The following is a 17865-nucleotide window of genomic DNA, read 5'->3' as shown; positions in this document are numbered from 1 at the left end:
TAGTTTTTTCTAATGTTCATTTGCTTTAGCGAATCACTGTTTGCATAGAATTTCATTTTTTTCCTCTTTGTGCGTTATATCATACACAATGGATGAACCAATGCCATATAAGTCAGACAGTTTACGCACAGAAGCACCTTGGTCCAGTTTTTTAAACACTTAAACCTTCTCTTGGATCGACGTGGACTGATGTTTACATTTGACACAGCACTGGTACTTGCATTTATCTTAGAAACCATAGCTTGGGTTAAATTTATGTAAAATAATCAAAAATAAACAGAAAATATTGGGACTACCACCAATAAGTGCAATGCAAATAATAAAAATAGCGTGCTTTTGTCAAAATTAGTCTCGGCACAGTTTGCGTTGCATGCGTTACAAATCGTGCCATCTGGTGGGCTGCTCAGTAAACTACTTCTCAGTTTCCGTAAAATCAATGGTCAACCTGCAACATTTCCCTTGTGTCTAACTATATCCCCCAAAAGTAAATCATTATAAAATACAGTAGTTGACCTGTCTTTTCATTGCACTAAGAAAATGTGCAGAGCCTGAGAAATTTGTTTGTGTAATGGAGTCTTCTGTTCAGAGCTCTTCCTTCAGTTGGACCAAAATTGGCCCAAAACTACAAACAAAGAATCAGATCATTTCTATTTTGAAAAGTACTAAAACGATTTTTCATGATCTTTTCCTGAGGTTTGAGGTCAAATTTACGTAATGGGCCCAAAAGGAAATTCAGTCTGATTCTGAACATAACTGAACCCAAAGAAAACAAACACTAATTTTGTTATTTTTGACACTATCTTCCTTCCATATGATAATGCCATCTAATGAAAAATGAGAGAGTAGGTATGATATGTAGCCCAATAAAGCAACAGAGAAATTCAAAGGAATACTTTAGTGTTTTTCTGAAGCACTGGCTGATAATTATTGCAATATTGAGAGAGCTTGTATTCATGGTGTGCCATGTCAGTTGAGATGTTAGACCATTCCCTCTCTAAAGCTCAATTTGAAATGGAAAGTATTGTCATGCCTCAAATAAGTTCTACCTACAACTCAGAAGTTAAAAACAAAATATTATTTTGTTTTCTCAGAATAGCAACTGGACAGTGGCTATGTAGTTGGCATCCGAGAACAGGCAATCCTTTGCCAAAACATTTGAATTCTGACCATCTCTCCCATTGTACAAGTATCTGCTGTACTGAAACTAAGATTCACTAAACATTGTAACTATAATATGACAAATAATTTAAATCTTGTGAGACTCAGTACTGCTCTGCAATTTGGTAATTAAGCTTATGACATGTTCCTTTCATGTTGGGTTCCATTCACAGCACCTCTAAGACTGAAGCAGTCCGTGCTTGCATCCAATAAGTCTAAGATAACCAGTAGGTTATGTTAAGAGATAAGTAACATTTATGCTTTCATGTGCCAGGGAATAACCTTCTCCAACAAGAGGGCATCCAAACATTTATCCCCTGACATTCAATGACATTTCCAGCAGCAACTTCCTAACCACTCCACTCCAACCACCACCCCCCCCCCCGCACCCCCCACTCCCCAACCACCAGCCATGTCCTGAAGGTCACCATTGACAAAAAACTCAACTGGACAAGTCAAATAAATAATGTAGCGAGAAGAGCCACTCAGATATTCTGCGGCTTGAGACTTACCTGCTGACAGCATCTGTAAGAGATGTCTGGAATTGTAATGGGATATCTTACACTAGCCTGAAGAGTGCAGCTCCAACAATACTTGGTTAGACAATAACCAGCCAGACTTGGAAACACAATTACTTTTGTCATTGCCACATCTAAATTCTGTAATGCCCCACTTAACAATAGAGTGGGAATGCCTACACTGGGAGGCATGTTATTCCTACCTTTCCTGAGACCAGTTACAGCTGGGCTTGAGCACTGGTCAGTGATAGCTGCATTTTGGCCCATGCAGCAAGATCTCATAATTCGGATTCAGATTAAGTTTGCTTATCACATGCACATGGAGTCACACAGTGAAATGCATCATTTGCATTAACAGCCAGCACACCAAAGGATCTGCTGGGGTCAGCCTTCAAGTGCCACCACACATTTTGGCACCAATACAGCGTGCCCACAATGCTCAGCCACACAACACAAGCAACAGCAACTAAAAACACAACAGCATCAGAATAAGACTCCTTTCCTCACTCCTCCCACCCACCCAAACACGTGGATAGTCTTCCAACTACAGGACAGGTTTTGGCCATTCAGGCTTAGACTTCCACACTTCTAATCTACCTTTGGGCTTTGATCTTCACTATCGACCTCTGGGTTAACTGTTGACAAGATTCCAAACTACAGACTCTAACTCTGGGCTTGCCAACTCACCAGCCCTTGTGCTCCCCCCTACCCCACCACCCCCGTGCCTCCAGCTCACATGGATATCCGATCCCAGGCCTCACCAACCTTGGAAAGCTATGGACGTCCTTCGTTGCCCGCTCACATCGCTGCCTTTCCAGAGTGGAGCAAAGGCCTAGGCTCCCAATGTCCTTCATCATTTTGAGCACAGAACTCTGCATGCCTTTCGCCACCTGTCTGTATCAGTGGACTTCACTTGCAGTACCTAGTGCAGATCTAACCTATTAACTTCTCCACAACAATATCCATGCACTCTAACCTGACTCCTAATTTCCTTTCTGTCCCATTTTGACCAGAAAGTTCATGACTGAAACAATTCCAGTCAATTCTTCCACAACTCATCAATCAATCAATTGTAAAGGAATAAACAAACTCAATGTAACAGAAGACTTTTTATTGGCTGGGCTGACTATTCCTTGTTTATTGATAGATCAATATCCAATATGACATGTAATGATTGATCCGTCAGACCTCCAGCACGTTGACAGGGTTCACGCAGCCTAATTTATGCTCTCAGCCAATCAGGGATATTGCTAGCTGGCAGGACTGACTTAGATAGGCAGAACAGAGTAGCCCACCTGCTCAGCCATGACATGGGAAAACTGTCACTCCTATGGATGTAAAAGTGGGAGCTGGAGGGCAAAAGCAGCAGAACTTGGGCATCAAGAGCTGGACTGGAGGGGCTGGAAAAAGAAGGACGGGGAGAGGATGATTGTGAGAGACGAACACCAAGAGGTGAAAAGACAAGGACTGTGCTCTTTGCCTCCAAATCTGTCACAGTCATCTTCTGATTCAACCTCCACATTGTGGAGTAGGATAAGACCCACACTCCTTCTTCCAAAGGTTCACAAGGGTGGTCTGCGACAGGACAGTTCAGTAACATCCTCATAGATAGATATACTGAGGATTTGCCAATCCTACTCTTCAGGATTGTATGACAGAAAGGCTATAGACAATACAGTTTCCCAGAAGTTCCATTACAGAGGTGTTAGGCAATAGCAAGTGAGAGAGCCTAGATCAGCCCCAAAGCCCCGAGGAGCTGCCTAGCCCCATCCATTCCCTTGGCACAAATAAAACTCCCAGAAGTGATACCCTTCTGGCAGGGTTATACTCAGTTCGATGGGACTGGGTGCACCCGGTGCTGCTGGAGTGTATAAAGTCATGCTTCTGGCTGGTGACGAGTCAGAATCCATGAGAAAGGGCACCATTACCTTCGTCAACACACAGAAGGGAGAGATAAAGACATCTGGAATTGGAGACCTACAGTGGTGCTAAAAAGGTTGTGAATCCTGTAGAACTTTCTCTATTTCTGCATAAATATGATCTAAAATGTGATCAGATCTTCACACAAGCCCTAAAACTATAGGGTTATAGCAGGGGTCCCCAACCTTTTCTGCTCTGAGGACTGGTTTAATATTGACAGTATTCTTGCAGACCGGCTGACCCAGGCAGGGTAGGGTTGCCAACAGACAAGAGTAGCAGTCAAATACATTGCATTTACCCTGAGAAAGACTACAATGATCATGAAGCCATGCGTGGGCACCAGTGCGCATGTGTGACTTGCGCATGTGTGTACCTGCCGATATTTTTCTTCTGCAAATCGTTTTTTCGCGATTCTGTTCGGGGGAGGGGTTAATCACGACCGGAATATAGGTGATAAGTGGCTAATACACTCAATTTCGTTTCTAAAAGGGTTTATCTAACGAATTTAATATTAAACACAGAGCGCATATTTTCCTCGCATGAATATAGTGATAAGTCAATTATCAGAGGAGGGCAGGGGAGCTTGAAGTAAGTGTTGAACGAACTTCCAGCAGAAGTGGTAGATGCAGGTTCGATATTATCATTTAACGAAAAATTGGATAGGTATATGGACAGGAAAGGAATGGAGGGTTATGGGCTGAGTGCAGGTCGGTGGGACTAGGTGAGAGTACCGTTCAGCATGGACTAGAAGGGGCGAGATTGCCTGTTTCCATGCTGTTATATGGTTATATAAGTAAGTCAATAGCATCATAACATTTTAAGTAACATTTGGATATTAAACACACAGCACATATTTTCCCCGTATGAACATATAAAATCATTGCAACACACCAATATCACTGAATCAGTGGGAGCCCTGGGCTTGTTTCCCTGCAACAAGACGGTGACATCGAGGGGTGATGGGATACAGCGATACTCGAAGGGGGTTCCTTATGTCCAGTCTATCCCGCAATTAAGTTTTCGTTGCATTCATTGCAGAGATATGCTGGAAATGGAAGCAACGCTTTCAGTGCTTTTGTGGCTATCTCAGGAGCCTTAACTTTGATCCGGAATGCTGGCAGAGATGTTATGTCAAACATACTTTTCAGTCCGCCGTCATTTACAAGCTCGAGGAGTTGATCTCCTTCCCGCGCTGAGATGGATGATGCGCGATTAATTGACCTTGCATGCGTAATAACCCCACGTGTGTTCAAGCACAATAGTGGGCGTGACAGGGAATGAGGAAAGGTGCAGCTGACTCATATCGCCAAATGATATCGTTTCCTCGCGGCCCGGTAGCACATGCTTTGCGGCCTGGTACCAGTCCGCGGCCCGGTGGTTGGGGACCGCTGGATTATAGGATAAAGAGAACCCAATTAAATAAATAACACAAAACCATTATTTTTTTTATCATTTATTTATTGAGAAAAATGATCCAATATAACATGCATGTGTTGGAAAAAAGTACGTGATCCTCCGGGGTAATGCCTTCTACTAAAGCTACTTGGAGTCAAGTGTTCCAATCAATGAGGTGAGGTTGGAGGTGTGGGTTGTAGAGGTGCCCTGCCCTATAAAAAAGTCAGGTTACTGACAGAGCCTGTTCTTCTCAAGAAAATTCTGTTTATGTGAACTATGCCTTGATCAAAACGACTTTCAGAGGACCTTAGAAGAAGAATTGTAGCTGAAGCTGGAAAAGGCTACAAAAGCATTTCTAAAGACTTGGGTGTTCACCAGTTCACAGTAAGAGAAATTGTCAACAAATGGAAAAAAATCCAGTACTATTGCCATTCTCTCTAGCAGTGGACATCCTGCAAAGATCACACCAAGAGCACAATGTGCAATGCTGAGGGACCTGAAAAAGAACCCAAGGGTAACAGTAAAGGACCTGCAGAAATCTAGATCTTACTAATGTCTCAGTTCATGTGTTCATGGAAGGACACCATGGAGGAAACCATTGCTCTCCAAAAAATAAATTGCTGCACATCTCAAGTTTGCAAAAGACCACTTTGATGTTCTACAATGCTTCTGGGACAATGTTCTGTGGACAGATGAGACAAAAGCTGAACTTTTGGCAGAAAAGCACATTGTTATGTTTGGAGGAAAAAGTGCACTGCCCACCAACACCAAAACCTCATCCCAACTGTGAAGCATGGTGGAAGGAACATCATGGTTTGGGGCTGCTTTGCTGCCTCAGTGCCTGCACAGCTTGCAACTGTTAAGGGAACAATTAATTCAAAGTTGTATCAAGATATTTTACAGGAGAATGTCAGGATAGCAGTCCATCACCTGAAGTTTAATAGAAGTTTAATGATGCAACAAGACAATGATCTGTAAAACAAGAATGGGCCCATTACAGAATGGGCTAAAAGAAAATTTTTTGTTTTGGAATGGCCAAGTTGAAGTCCTGACCTTACTCCTATAGAAATGTTGAGGAAGGCTGAAGCAAGCAGCTCATGCAAGGAAGCCCACAAACATCCCAGAGATGAGGCAGTTTTGAAAGATGCAATGGCCTAAGATTTATCCAAACCAATGTGCAGGACCGATCAACAGTTTGCAGAAACATTCGACTGAAGCTATTGCTGTACAAGGGGGTCACACCAGTTACTGAAAGCAAAGGTTCACATACTTTTTCCAACAAATGCATGTAATACTGAATCATTTTTTCCAATAAATAAATGAACAAGTATTATGTTTTTATATTTATTTAATTGCGTTCTCTATCTAGTTTTAGGACTTAGGTGAAGATCTGATCACATTTTAGATCACATTTATGCAGAAATAGAGAAAATTCTACAGTGTTCACAAACTTTCTAGAACCACTGTATTTCTCTGTTGAATGTGGACTATGAGATCCTATCCAAGGACAATGCCAACCAGTCAAGTCTGTGCTTTGTTTGTATTTTAAAACCATACAGTAAATCTGTTAAGCAGCCTTCATTTTATAAAAAACTTCCACAGAAACAGAGTGTTCCTTTCAGTGACCGCACTGTGTGTCCATTTTTACAATGCATCTTGACCATGGAATGCTAAGCACTGTTCACACTACAGCAAGTGTGTATAGACTAATTCAGCTTAACTATAAAAGTGGTGAAGTGAAGAACATGAATCAATCAGAGAAAATGCAAATAATTAGATTACTATAAAGTGCTGAATTGTATAAATGATTGAATGGTACAACATTTAACCCAACATGTGACCAATGTCAAGGTTTCTGTAAACCTAGGAGTTCAGAAATGATTTTATTCAAGGATCTTCAGAGTAATTGACTTCCTTTAACATGGATTACTTGGTGTTCTATTGTTACATCAACCCACTAGAAATAGGCAAGCAACTTATCTAATCTGTGATTCAAAAATTCAAGTGTAACTATCCATACAGTAAAGCTGAGAAAAATAGATTAATATTTCAAATTTTACAGATAATAAATAAAACACAGTATATTCTGGGAATATAGAATGATAATAGAAAATGCTGCAAAGTTTCAACCACTCAGACAGCAGTTGTAAAGGGAGAAAATAAAAGTGTTTAATATTTCAATTTGACGGCTTGTTATCGTAGGTGCTGCCTAGTCTGCTGAATGTTTCAACCTTCATTCCACGAGCAGTTCAGTTTTTCAGCAGATCTACCCATTATTTTCCCTATTGGATCTTTGCAATTATGTTAACCTAACCCCAAAGGTAATAAACAATAATATCATTCTATTCAATCTCACACCTTTATTGTGCAACCACTGCCCCAGTGGAATAACAACTGTCAGACTCTGTGCAGTATTTGATAATCTTCGTACTTATCATCAGAACCTTTAAACCTGTTCTTAATCAAATACTTATTCAGCCCTTTGAAAAACATGGCATTAACTGCTATTGCCTCTCATCTACTTCATGTATTCCCTGTTCAAAAGCAAGAAAAGATGCTAATACATCTCTGGCTTTTGAGGCTAGTTAAATTTAAACATTGTCTAAATTATGTCATCAACTGTCTATTGGTTTCAATGTCGCTCACTTCTGTTATTGGAAGGAGTTTGGACTATATTATTTTTATCGTCCCTCATCCCAATGAAATAAAAAACATTCATTATTTTGATAAGGAATATTTTAAAATGTCCTTAGTTTCTTGGATTCTGCCAACAGTCACAGTTGTCCACACAGGTACAGCAATTGATAAACTGAATCAAATGTCAAATTTATCTGATCTGGTGCCAACTTTGTCAAGAAGAACAAAATAATTTCCTATAAGGTTCAGTACACAGAGTTATTGATGCTGATGCACGTAACTCCAGAATTCTCTACCTTGATAAGAAAACTTTTATTTTATATTGACTTAAGCCTGGACCACAGCATTTCAAGGTTTGTCTTTGATACCTTTTTTTATCATCTTCCTTTATCTTTACCCTCTTGTGGAATATCTCTTTCTCAATAGATATTGGAGGAGGTGAAAATAATCCTTGGTGTCTGTTCAAGGGTGCAGTTTGACAGAATGAGTTCCTTTGATCCTGTACTTCTAGCACTTCGTTTCATGAATTAACTGCTGTGGATCCCCATGAACTCCTATCAAGTCATTCATACCAGGAAACTAAATCATAGGAAGCCCCATTGTGAGAATAGGGCTCAACTTTCCTCAACCATTCAGAGTCTGTAAATCCTGATAATTTATCTTGAGGATAGAATATGAAGCATTTTGATGGAACAACGAGGAATTATTTTGGAGACACAAGGGACTGAAGGTGCTGGAATCGGGCTAAATACACAATCGATTGAGGAACTGAACTGATAAGGCAGCATCTGTGGGAGGAAAGGAATTGTTGATGCTTCTGATTGAAACCCTATAGCACGACCTTTCTGCAAGTAACAAACTTACTTTGGTTCTGTTCAGAATTTTGATTAATCCAACCCTACTTTTTAATCAACCCATTTTCTTAATCATAGCGCCATTCAACATGGAAGGAGTTCTTGGACCAGGCTCACCACAGAAGACCTACTTACACTAATACCATTTTTCTCCCCACATTCCTAATATTGTCTTTCAGATGACACCTCTCTCATCTCCACACCAGGGTCAATTTACAGTGGCCAATTATTCTAACAACCCATAGATAAGTTATTAAGATGTGGGATGAAACTGGAGCATAGGAGCTTCACAGTGAAAGGGAGAACCAGTAGATTCCATCCAGTCAAAACTCAAAATCATGCTTGAACCCAGGTCCCTGATGCCATAAAACAGCAGCTGTACTGGCTTCACTACAGTGCTGCACAGGAAGCACTTCATCACTATCCTGTTATTTCACTATTTATTTATTTATATTTGATAACTTCTGGTAATATTCATGTCTTGCACTGTGCTGCTTCTTCAAAACAACAAAGTCTAGTTCTGTGTTGTGCTATTCCTGTAGCAAAGGTAATAAATGCTTCCTTACACTACAAAGTTTTCATTTCATGCTGAAACTAAAGTATCAGTTACCATTTATCCTAGCTCAGTCCTTAACACAGAAGCTGAAACAAATCCACCAAGTAAGATACAAGCATCCATCTTTAATTCTCACCGAAATGGTGGCTTTTTGAAGGGGTGGGGGGGTGTGACAGATCAATCCTTCTTCAAATTGTGAAATTTCTCGTGCCCTGTATTTCCCTTTTTGTTTTCAGCTGTGTCCAGTATTGATCAAATTGAAATGCCAACTCTCTTTGAAAGATTTTTCTGTTGTTTGGAGTTATCTCTCAGAGTGCCCTAGCCAAAATCACAATGGAATAAACAATAGTATGTTAGTGCCAGCATGGCACTATGAATGTGAAAAATCAGTCTCCATATCAGAGATGTGCAATGAACCTCAGTAACATAGTGACCATTTATTTATTGTGATACAGTGCAAAATACACCCTTCGAGCCACACCACCTAGTAAACCCCAATTTAATCCTAGCCTAATCACAGACGATTTACAATAACCAATTAACCTTCCAACTGGTATCTTTGGACTGTGACAGTAAACAAAAGCACCCACAGGAAATCCACATGATCATGGGAAGATTACAAGCTCCTTACAGGCAGTGGTGGGAATTGAACCTGAGTCATCAGTATGGTAACACATTGTGTTAAGCACTATGCTACCGTGCTGTTCCTGCTACATGAACAACTTGATGCAATGGTCAACCATTATGAAGAAGGCATATCAGTAATCATACTTCATTAGGAGTTTGAAGGAATTTGGTTTGACACCAATGACTTGTAAATTTTATATGGTGCACAGAATTGTGTCTAGTGTGTAATAGCCAGTTATGAAGGCTCCAGTGTACAGGATCGAAAGAGTCTGCAGATAGTCTAGACTCAGCCACATTGTTGAAGACACCTTCAAAAGGTGGGTGTCACCATTAAGATCCATCACCATCCAGATCATGCCCTCTTCTGTTTACACTATTGAGGAGCTGAAGAATAACGTACAATATTTTAGGAACAGCTTCTTCCCCACTGTTATCAGATTCCCAAGTGGTCCACGAGCAGTACATCGCTATTCCATTATTGAACTATTTAGTTATTTATATTTGATAACTTTTAGTAATATTTATGTCTTGCACTGTGCTGCTTCTGCAAGACAACAAATTTCATGCCATACATCAGCGATTATAAACCTGATTCAGATTCAAAATCCCTGTCACATTGAAGAATAGTCTGGCTTTTTTCATCAATTGCCATTTAATATTATTATGGTCATTAAAAATGTATGTGCCCTTAAAATACCATAATAATTAAGCACATTGCCAAATTAAACTTTGTGATCCAAAATCAAAACATTTGAACACTTGTTATTTTAAATGGCAAAGACTTCAAAATTTATCATTTTCATTTACTTTTAATATTTGTGTCATATTTACTTCTCTCTGTAGCTTTCCTACCCTTTATTTCCCTGCACTGATTTGACTTTACTCCCCACTCCTTACGGAGTGACCACAACCAGAATGTCATGGCATTGGGAGTTGATGTAGCAGTTGGCACACTTCATCACTATTCACCTCTACAGCTGCCAATGGAAGAATGGGCACCAGAGGAAAAAGACATGCAGACACACTCTGGCTCCTCCCTCAGTCACTAAATCTCAGCCATAAGGAGATGGACCACTGGCCTCTTCATTTCCAACTAATGTGGTCAATTCCATGTGGAATAGAAAATACTCTAAATACTTAGCATTCTTATTGTATGTCATTAAGTTAAAATATTAAAATTATTTTCTCTCTATACCAGAGCTGTCTTACTTGCTGCCTGGGATTCAACATCATTTGTTGTTGTTTTACATTTCCAACCATTGTAGTACTTCTGCTTCATATACAAATTGTATTAGAAGCGTACTTTACATTGTCCTTGCCATCATGTTATCAACTTATGTACCCAGCAGTGCTGAAACAGAAACTGTAAACTCAAAATATGCTGGAGAATGTCCAATTTCCTGAATTCACCAGGGGGAAGTCTTGTTCTAATAAGAGCTGAACTTTTGTTCCTCAAATTACTTTATAATGATAGAAAATTCAAATTATTGTAAGTAAATTAGATGAAGATTCCCTTGCCTCATTGTTTACACAACAACAAATCCTCATGGATTAGCAGAAAGCAAAACAAATGGTTCATTCTGCAAGCCCACCAGATGTCACTCCTTTAATCCATTTTTATCTCATCAAGGTATTGACTGCATGGATGAAAATTGAATGAATGAGAACCAGTGTTTAGTGAGAATTGCTAGGATTAAAGTAACCATCTTTATTTTTGAAACTGGATGCATATCCTAATGGTTCCTTAATTGACAATACATATGGAAACAGCCAATTACTATAGTCAAGTATGCTTAGCAAATGGAATGCATCTGGCCCGTTCCCTCCCTTCACAGCAGCTTACTCGAATGTTGGAAAGAAATCCGCTACCACAGTCCAATTCTGCTTCCTAACTTCAAAATTCTTTGTCTTTGTTCCTTTTGTTTTTACTCTTGAATGCATGTCAGAATCAGCATCAGGTTTATTCTCACTGATATATGTTGTGAAAGTTGTGTGCCATTTGGTTGCTGTATCTTCTCCATGATAGCGGTAATGAGAAGAGAGCATGTCCTTGGCGTTGGGGGTCCTTAATGATGGATGTCACTTTTTTCAGTCATTGCCATTTGAAGGTGACCTTTATGGTGGGAGGTGAGTGCCCGTGATGGAGATGGCTGGGATTACAATCCTCTGTAACATTTTGTGATTGTACGCATTGGCACCTCCATGATGCAACCAGTTAGAATGCTCACCGCAGTACATCTGTAGAAATTTGTTATAGAATTTCTTGTATCACTCCAAATCTCCTCAAACCCCTAATGAAATATGGCCACTGTCATGCCTTCTTCCTAATTACATCAATAATCTTGAGCCCACGATACACCTTCAAAGATGTTGACACCCAGGAACTTGAAACTGCTTACCCTTTCCACTGCTGATACATCGATGAGGTGTGTGTACTGAAGCATTCCAGGTATCTTTCAGTAGAGGTATGTACTCTAGCTCTTAGACCATAAGAGCACCAGACCATGAGACATAGGAGCAGTCAATGGGCCATTTGTCCCATTGAATTTGTTCCACCATTCCATCAAGGCTGATGCATTATCTCTCTTCATCTCATCTCCTGCCTTATCTCCTTAACTTTTGATGCCCTGACTAAGCAAGAACCTACTAACCTTCCTCTATAGCTATATGTAGTAATGAATTCCATAGATTAACAACCTTCTGTCTAAAGAAATTCCTCCTCATCTTTGTTCTACATAGATCTGCCCTCTAGTCATTGACTCATTCACTACAGGAAACATCTTCTCCATGTTTACTCTATCTAGGTCTTTTAATATTCGATAGGATTCAATGAGGTACCACCCTCATTGTTCTAAACTCCAGCGAGTACAAGCCGTGAGCCATCAACTGCTCCTCATGAGTTAATCATTTCATTCCTAGAATCATTCTCATGAACCTCTACTGGGGCCTCTCCAGTGACAGCAATGAAGAAAAAGAATTTCAGGATGTATAGTGTATACATTTCTCTGCATTAAATATACCTGTTGAACCTACTGAACCTTTTCGTAGATGAGGGGCCCAAAGTTGGTTACAATACTCCATGCAGTCTGATCAATGTCTTATTAAGCCACAGCATTACATCCTTGCTCATGTGTTCTAGTCCTCTCAAAATGAATGCTAAAATTGCATTTGCCTTTCCTAACATCAACTCAACCCTTTAAGTTAACCTTTAGGGATCCTGCACAAGGACTCCCAAGTCGCTCTGCACCTCTGAATTTTGAATTTTCTTCCTGTTTTGAAAATAGCATATGCCTTTATTACTTCTACCAATGTGCATGACCATACACTTCCATACACTATATTCCATCTGCCACTTCTTTGCTTGTTCTCCTAATCTAACTAAATCCTTCCTTAGACTTGTGCTCGCTTAACACTACCCGCCCATACACCTATCTTTGTATCATCTATAAACTTGGCCACAAAGCCTTCAATTCTATCATCCAAATCATTGACGTATAATATGAACTGAAGCAGTCCCAATATAGATCCCTGCAGAACACCATTAGTTACTGACAGCCAACCAGAAAAGGCCCTCTTTATTCCCACTCTTTGCCTACTGCAAAAAATGAATGCTCTATCCATGCTAGCATCTTTTCTGTAATACCATGGGCTCTTATTTTGTTAAGCAGCCTCATGTGTAGCACCTTGTCAAAGACTTTCTGAAAATCCAAGAAAGCAATATTCCCTGACACTCCTTTTTCTATCCTGCACATTATTTCTTCATTGAATTCCAATAAATTTGTCAGACAAGACTTCTCCTTAAGGAAACCAAGCTGACTTTGGCCTATTTTATCATGAGCTACCGAGTAGCCCTGAAACCTCATCCTTAGTATTGAACTCCAACATCTAGCCAAACACTGAAGTCAGGCTCACTGGCCTATCAATTTCCTTTATTTTGCCTTCCTTCCATCACAAAGAATGGAGTGAGATTTGCAATTTTCCAGTCCCCCAGAGCGAATCCAGAATCTAATGATTCTTGAAAGATCATGACTAATGCATCCACAAGTTCCTCTGCTACCTCTTTCAGAACACTGTGCGTAGTCCTTCTGGTTCAGTGACATATATATCTTCAGACCTTTCAGCTTTCCAAGCACCTTCTCCTTAGTAATAGCAACTGCACTCAATTCTGCCCCCTGACAAGCTTGAATTTCTGGCATACTATTAGTGTATTCCACAGTGAAGACTGATGCAAAATACTTATTAAGTTTGTCTGCCATTTGTTTGTCCCCCATTGCTACCTTTCTAGCATTGTCTTCCTGTGGTCCGATATCCATTCCCACTTCACTTTCACTCTTTATAAACCTGAGCAAGACGTTTGAAATCCGTTTGGATATTATTGGCTAGCTTACTTTCATGTTTCATCTTTACTCTCCTTGTGGCTTTTTATTATCTTCTGTTGTTTTTTTTAAATTTCCAAATGATCTAATTTCCCATTAATTTTGGTATATTGTATGTCCTCTCCTTTGCTTTTTATGCTATCTTTGACTTCCCTTGTCAGCAATAGTTGTTTCATCCTCCCTTTAAATTACTTCTTCATCTTTGTGATGTATCTATCCTGCGCCTTCCAAATTGTCCCAAGAAATGCCAGCCATTGCAGTTCTGCTGTCATCCCTGCAAGTGTCCCCTTCCAATCAACTTCGGCCAGCTCCTCTCTCATACAACTGTAATTCTATTTACTCCACAGTAACAATGACTTTAGTTTCTGCCTCTCAAACTGCAGGGGTGAATTCTATTATTTTATTATCACTAACTCCTGAGGGTTCCTTTACCTCAAGCTCCCTAATTAAATCTGCTTGATTACAGAATACCCAATCCAGAATTGCCTTTCCCCTAGTGAGCTCCACCACAACCTGCTCTAAAAAGTCATCTCATCGGCATTCTAAAAATTCCCTCTCTTGGGATCCAACAGAAACCAGATTTTCTTATCATAAACTTTTCCTTTTTTTATGTGCCTTTTCTATACATAGGATTATCACCCTTCCTTTTAATAAATATTTGATGGTGTCTTTTCAAGGTGACCTCATCACCTATGGTCACAGCAGCATGCTTGATTGCAGGTGTTTACTTTCAGCAGTTTCCATGGCAGTGACAGTATTTATATAGCAGATCTCCTAATCCCATGCTGTTATCCTCATTTTTCTCTTAACAATAACAAAAAGGTTACATGGCACCATATCAGCCTCTACTTCACAATAGGTGGCACACAGAAGTAAAAAATGAGACCAAGGTCTGGAAAATGTCAAAGAGATGATTAGAGAGACCCAAGTACTTAGAAGAAAAAGACATAAAAGCAAGAGAGTTTATTTGAGAATTCAGCCTTCAGGTTTACAATTCATTTGAATAGAACCTTCCATTTTCTAAAATTGGATTTCTTACCACCCTGGTATTAACAATTCCTTATCTGCAATGCAGTCTCTATTACGTTTGCACCAATTACTGGCATTCCCTATATTCAATGCCAAAATAGTCATGGAACACCTTGCAATTACTGCTACCTCACTGTACCCAGATTTGACATCAGTCTTTTGCTATTAATTTGATTTAAAATAACAAAGTCCAGATTTGCACCAACTGCATTTATTATTCAAAGTTATCTTATCTATGGTGCAATTTATTAAAAACTTAAGAAAGTGAAGCTGGTAACACAATCTCACATTTGTTGACCATTTGGACAATGACTACAGTTTACTTAAGACATACTTAATGTGACCAGGCTTAAAATGTTGCAGTCATTACTTATTAGATTGTTAAAATTGAATGAAAATCAGAACATTTGATTTTATCTTATGTGAAACACCTATGTAACTGAATAACAGCAAATACACAATGAATGCAAATGGGGTTGCATTTTCCTTTACTACTCCGACAATGTTAAATCAACACACTTACCATTGAAATGTATATTGCGGATGTACCGCAGGAGGTCTTCTCCACTAATTGGGTCCATTGCAGGACAGATGCCAATGTAGCCAGGGCACAAATTTTTGTGCATGTTCTGCAGTGCGTGGGCCATGGCATATACAGCGTCAATCACAAACTGAACTTTACCTTCCTGTTGGTATTGGGAGTGCAATCCAATCCTTTCTTCTCCTGTAGGAGGGGAAATTCAACAGTGAAAAATAATTGTCACAAAATGCTCATCCTATAGAGTACTATTTTTGTAAGCTAGAAGATCAAAGATATATCTTGACAAATAGTTAATAGGATTGCATTCTTCAGTCAGATAGTTTAGTATACAATTTTTAAAAATTAAAACACAATGGATATTCACTGTGAAATGAAACTATTAAACATAAGTATATTGTTATTGACACTATGATATAGAGCTCTATTAAGACTACGTTCTATCATGGAGTAAAATGTTTACAACATTTGTTCTAGGATATAATTGATGTACAAGTGTCTTCTAGCACATGATTTCAATAAGAAAGGTAATGGATGACACCATAAATCAGCAAGTTGTTCTGTTATGTCTCTCCTCTCACTGTGAAAGGAAACACCACTGTGAAAGGGAAGAGAGAGAGAGAGAGAGAGAACTATCAGGTCAACAATCAGTTTTTGTTGTACTGCAGATTAGGGTCTTTAATGGGGGCTTTGCTGTTGCTTGCTTGGTGGGTGGAGGGTTCAAATATTTTTTGTGGAAGTAGGTGGGGGTGGGGAGTCGGGGGTTTGGGTTTCTAAAGTCTTACAGGTAACTGTCACACATTCTTTGGAGCACTCTTCTGTTTTTGTGGATGTCTGCGAAGAACAAGAATATCAGAATGCGTATTGCACACATTTCTCTGATATTAAATAGAACTACAGAACTATTGAACTATTGTGATAAACAAGAATTTCTGCTGGAATTCAGCTCAGGGCATGAATGGCATTTAGCACTGTTTGCTAAACCCAAGGACTAATGGCTCAGATGTATTATCTCCATTGAAGGTAAAACCTGTCTAAAATTGTTTCCAGTCATTGAAGATTATAAGCTATATTATGGTGAAAAAGTAACATGATTGGATATAATGTTGTGCATCCTGACATGGCTGTTAATTTAGTACGTTTTGGAAGAGTATAGTAAGTGACAGATGAAGTATGCAGTATACATTCAACATCCACGTTATTAGGTAGATGTGTACACCTGCTCATTAGTGCACATAACTAATCAGTCAGTCATGTGGCAGCAACTCAATGCATTAAAGCCTGCAGAAATGGTCAAGTGGCCATCACAGTTGTTGTTCAGATCAAACATCAGAATGGGGAGGAACCATGATCTAAGGGACTCTGATCATGGAATGATTGTTGGTGCCAGACAGAGTTTTTTGAGTATCTCAGAAACTGCTCATCTCCTGGGATTTTCACACATATCAGTCTCTAGAGCTTACAGGAAAATGTGTCAAAAAAAACCAGCCAAAAAACAAAATCCAGTGAGTAGTAGTTCTGTGAGAAAAAAATGTCTTGTTAAGGCGATACCTAATAAAGTTGCCACCAACTGTATATTGGTCTATTATGGCTATAGGCGCAATAGCAGATTTGTTGCATACCTTTCTTTTAGTCTCAGATGCTATGTAGAGACAAACATTTCATGGTATTAAATACCTCCACTTTGTCTTTTTTCTGCTTAGAGAAGATCAAGTTTATTTATTCCAGCCTCAATGTATAAATCATTCCTACAAATTTCATTTGATTCCATGTTTGAGCCTTTATTTGAATAACATATATTCACTCTTATACAAGATTCCTAAATTCTCAGACATTCATCCAGAAAGGAAGAACTGACTGATTCTTCTGAACCAGGAAGATTTCTCCCTCGTTTAGTCTTTTCCCTGGGAATTAGCAAATACAGTCAGAAAAATGGAAGGTAAGTCCTCCTTCTTCAAGTGTGAACATTTCTTCAGTTTGAAAAATTTGAAGTGGCACTAGGCCATCATATTATGGAGCTGTGGTGGAATTACTTTCTCACCCAGAGATATTGGAAACTCCCAGTCTCCTAAGCATAATCAATGCTCCAGTTCTATTACCACCTACATTTTAAATCATTCTAAACCCCAGCAGAAACAAAACTCAATGCTGGCTGAAATTGTGTTCTTAATATGGGCTGACTTTAAGTGGCAGACAGGAAATGGAAAACGGTTACTATGCATCACTGACAGACAGCAGGACAGAATGCCATTGGACA

At 39.4% G+C, this 17865-nt stretch overlaps 1 protein-coding gene across 1 annotated transcript in view; it reads right to left on the bottom strand.

Annotated features, from left to right (window-relative positions):
• The window catches only part of LOC140211126 (metabotropic glutamate receptor 7-like), a 786692-nt gene that overhangs the window by 260507 nt on the left and 508320 nt on the right, over nt 1–17865 (bottom strand). Inside the window, exon 6 of the mRNA XM_072280621.1 lies at nt 15594–15794. Coding sequence (XP_072136722.1) covers nt 15594–15794 — 201 coding nt within the window. The remainder of the gene's footprint in view (nt 1–15593; nt 15795–17865) is intronic.

Source organism: Mobula birostris, chromosome 16 (genome assembly GCF_030028105.1).
Source record: "Mobula birostris isolate sMobBir1 chromosome 16, sMobBir1.hap1, whole genome shotgun sequence".
Taxonomy (NCBI): Eukaryota; Metazoa; Chordata; class Chondrichthyes; order Myliobatiformes; family Myliobatidae; genus Mobula; species Mobula birostris.
Note: the sequence above shows the minus strand (reverse complement) of the source record. Positions and strands in the feature narration are given on the sequence as shown.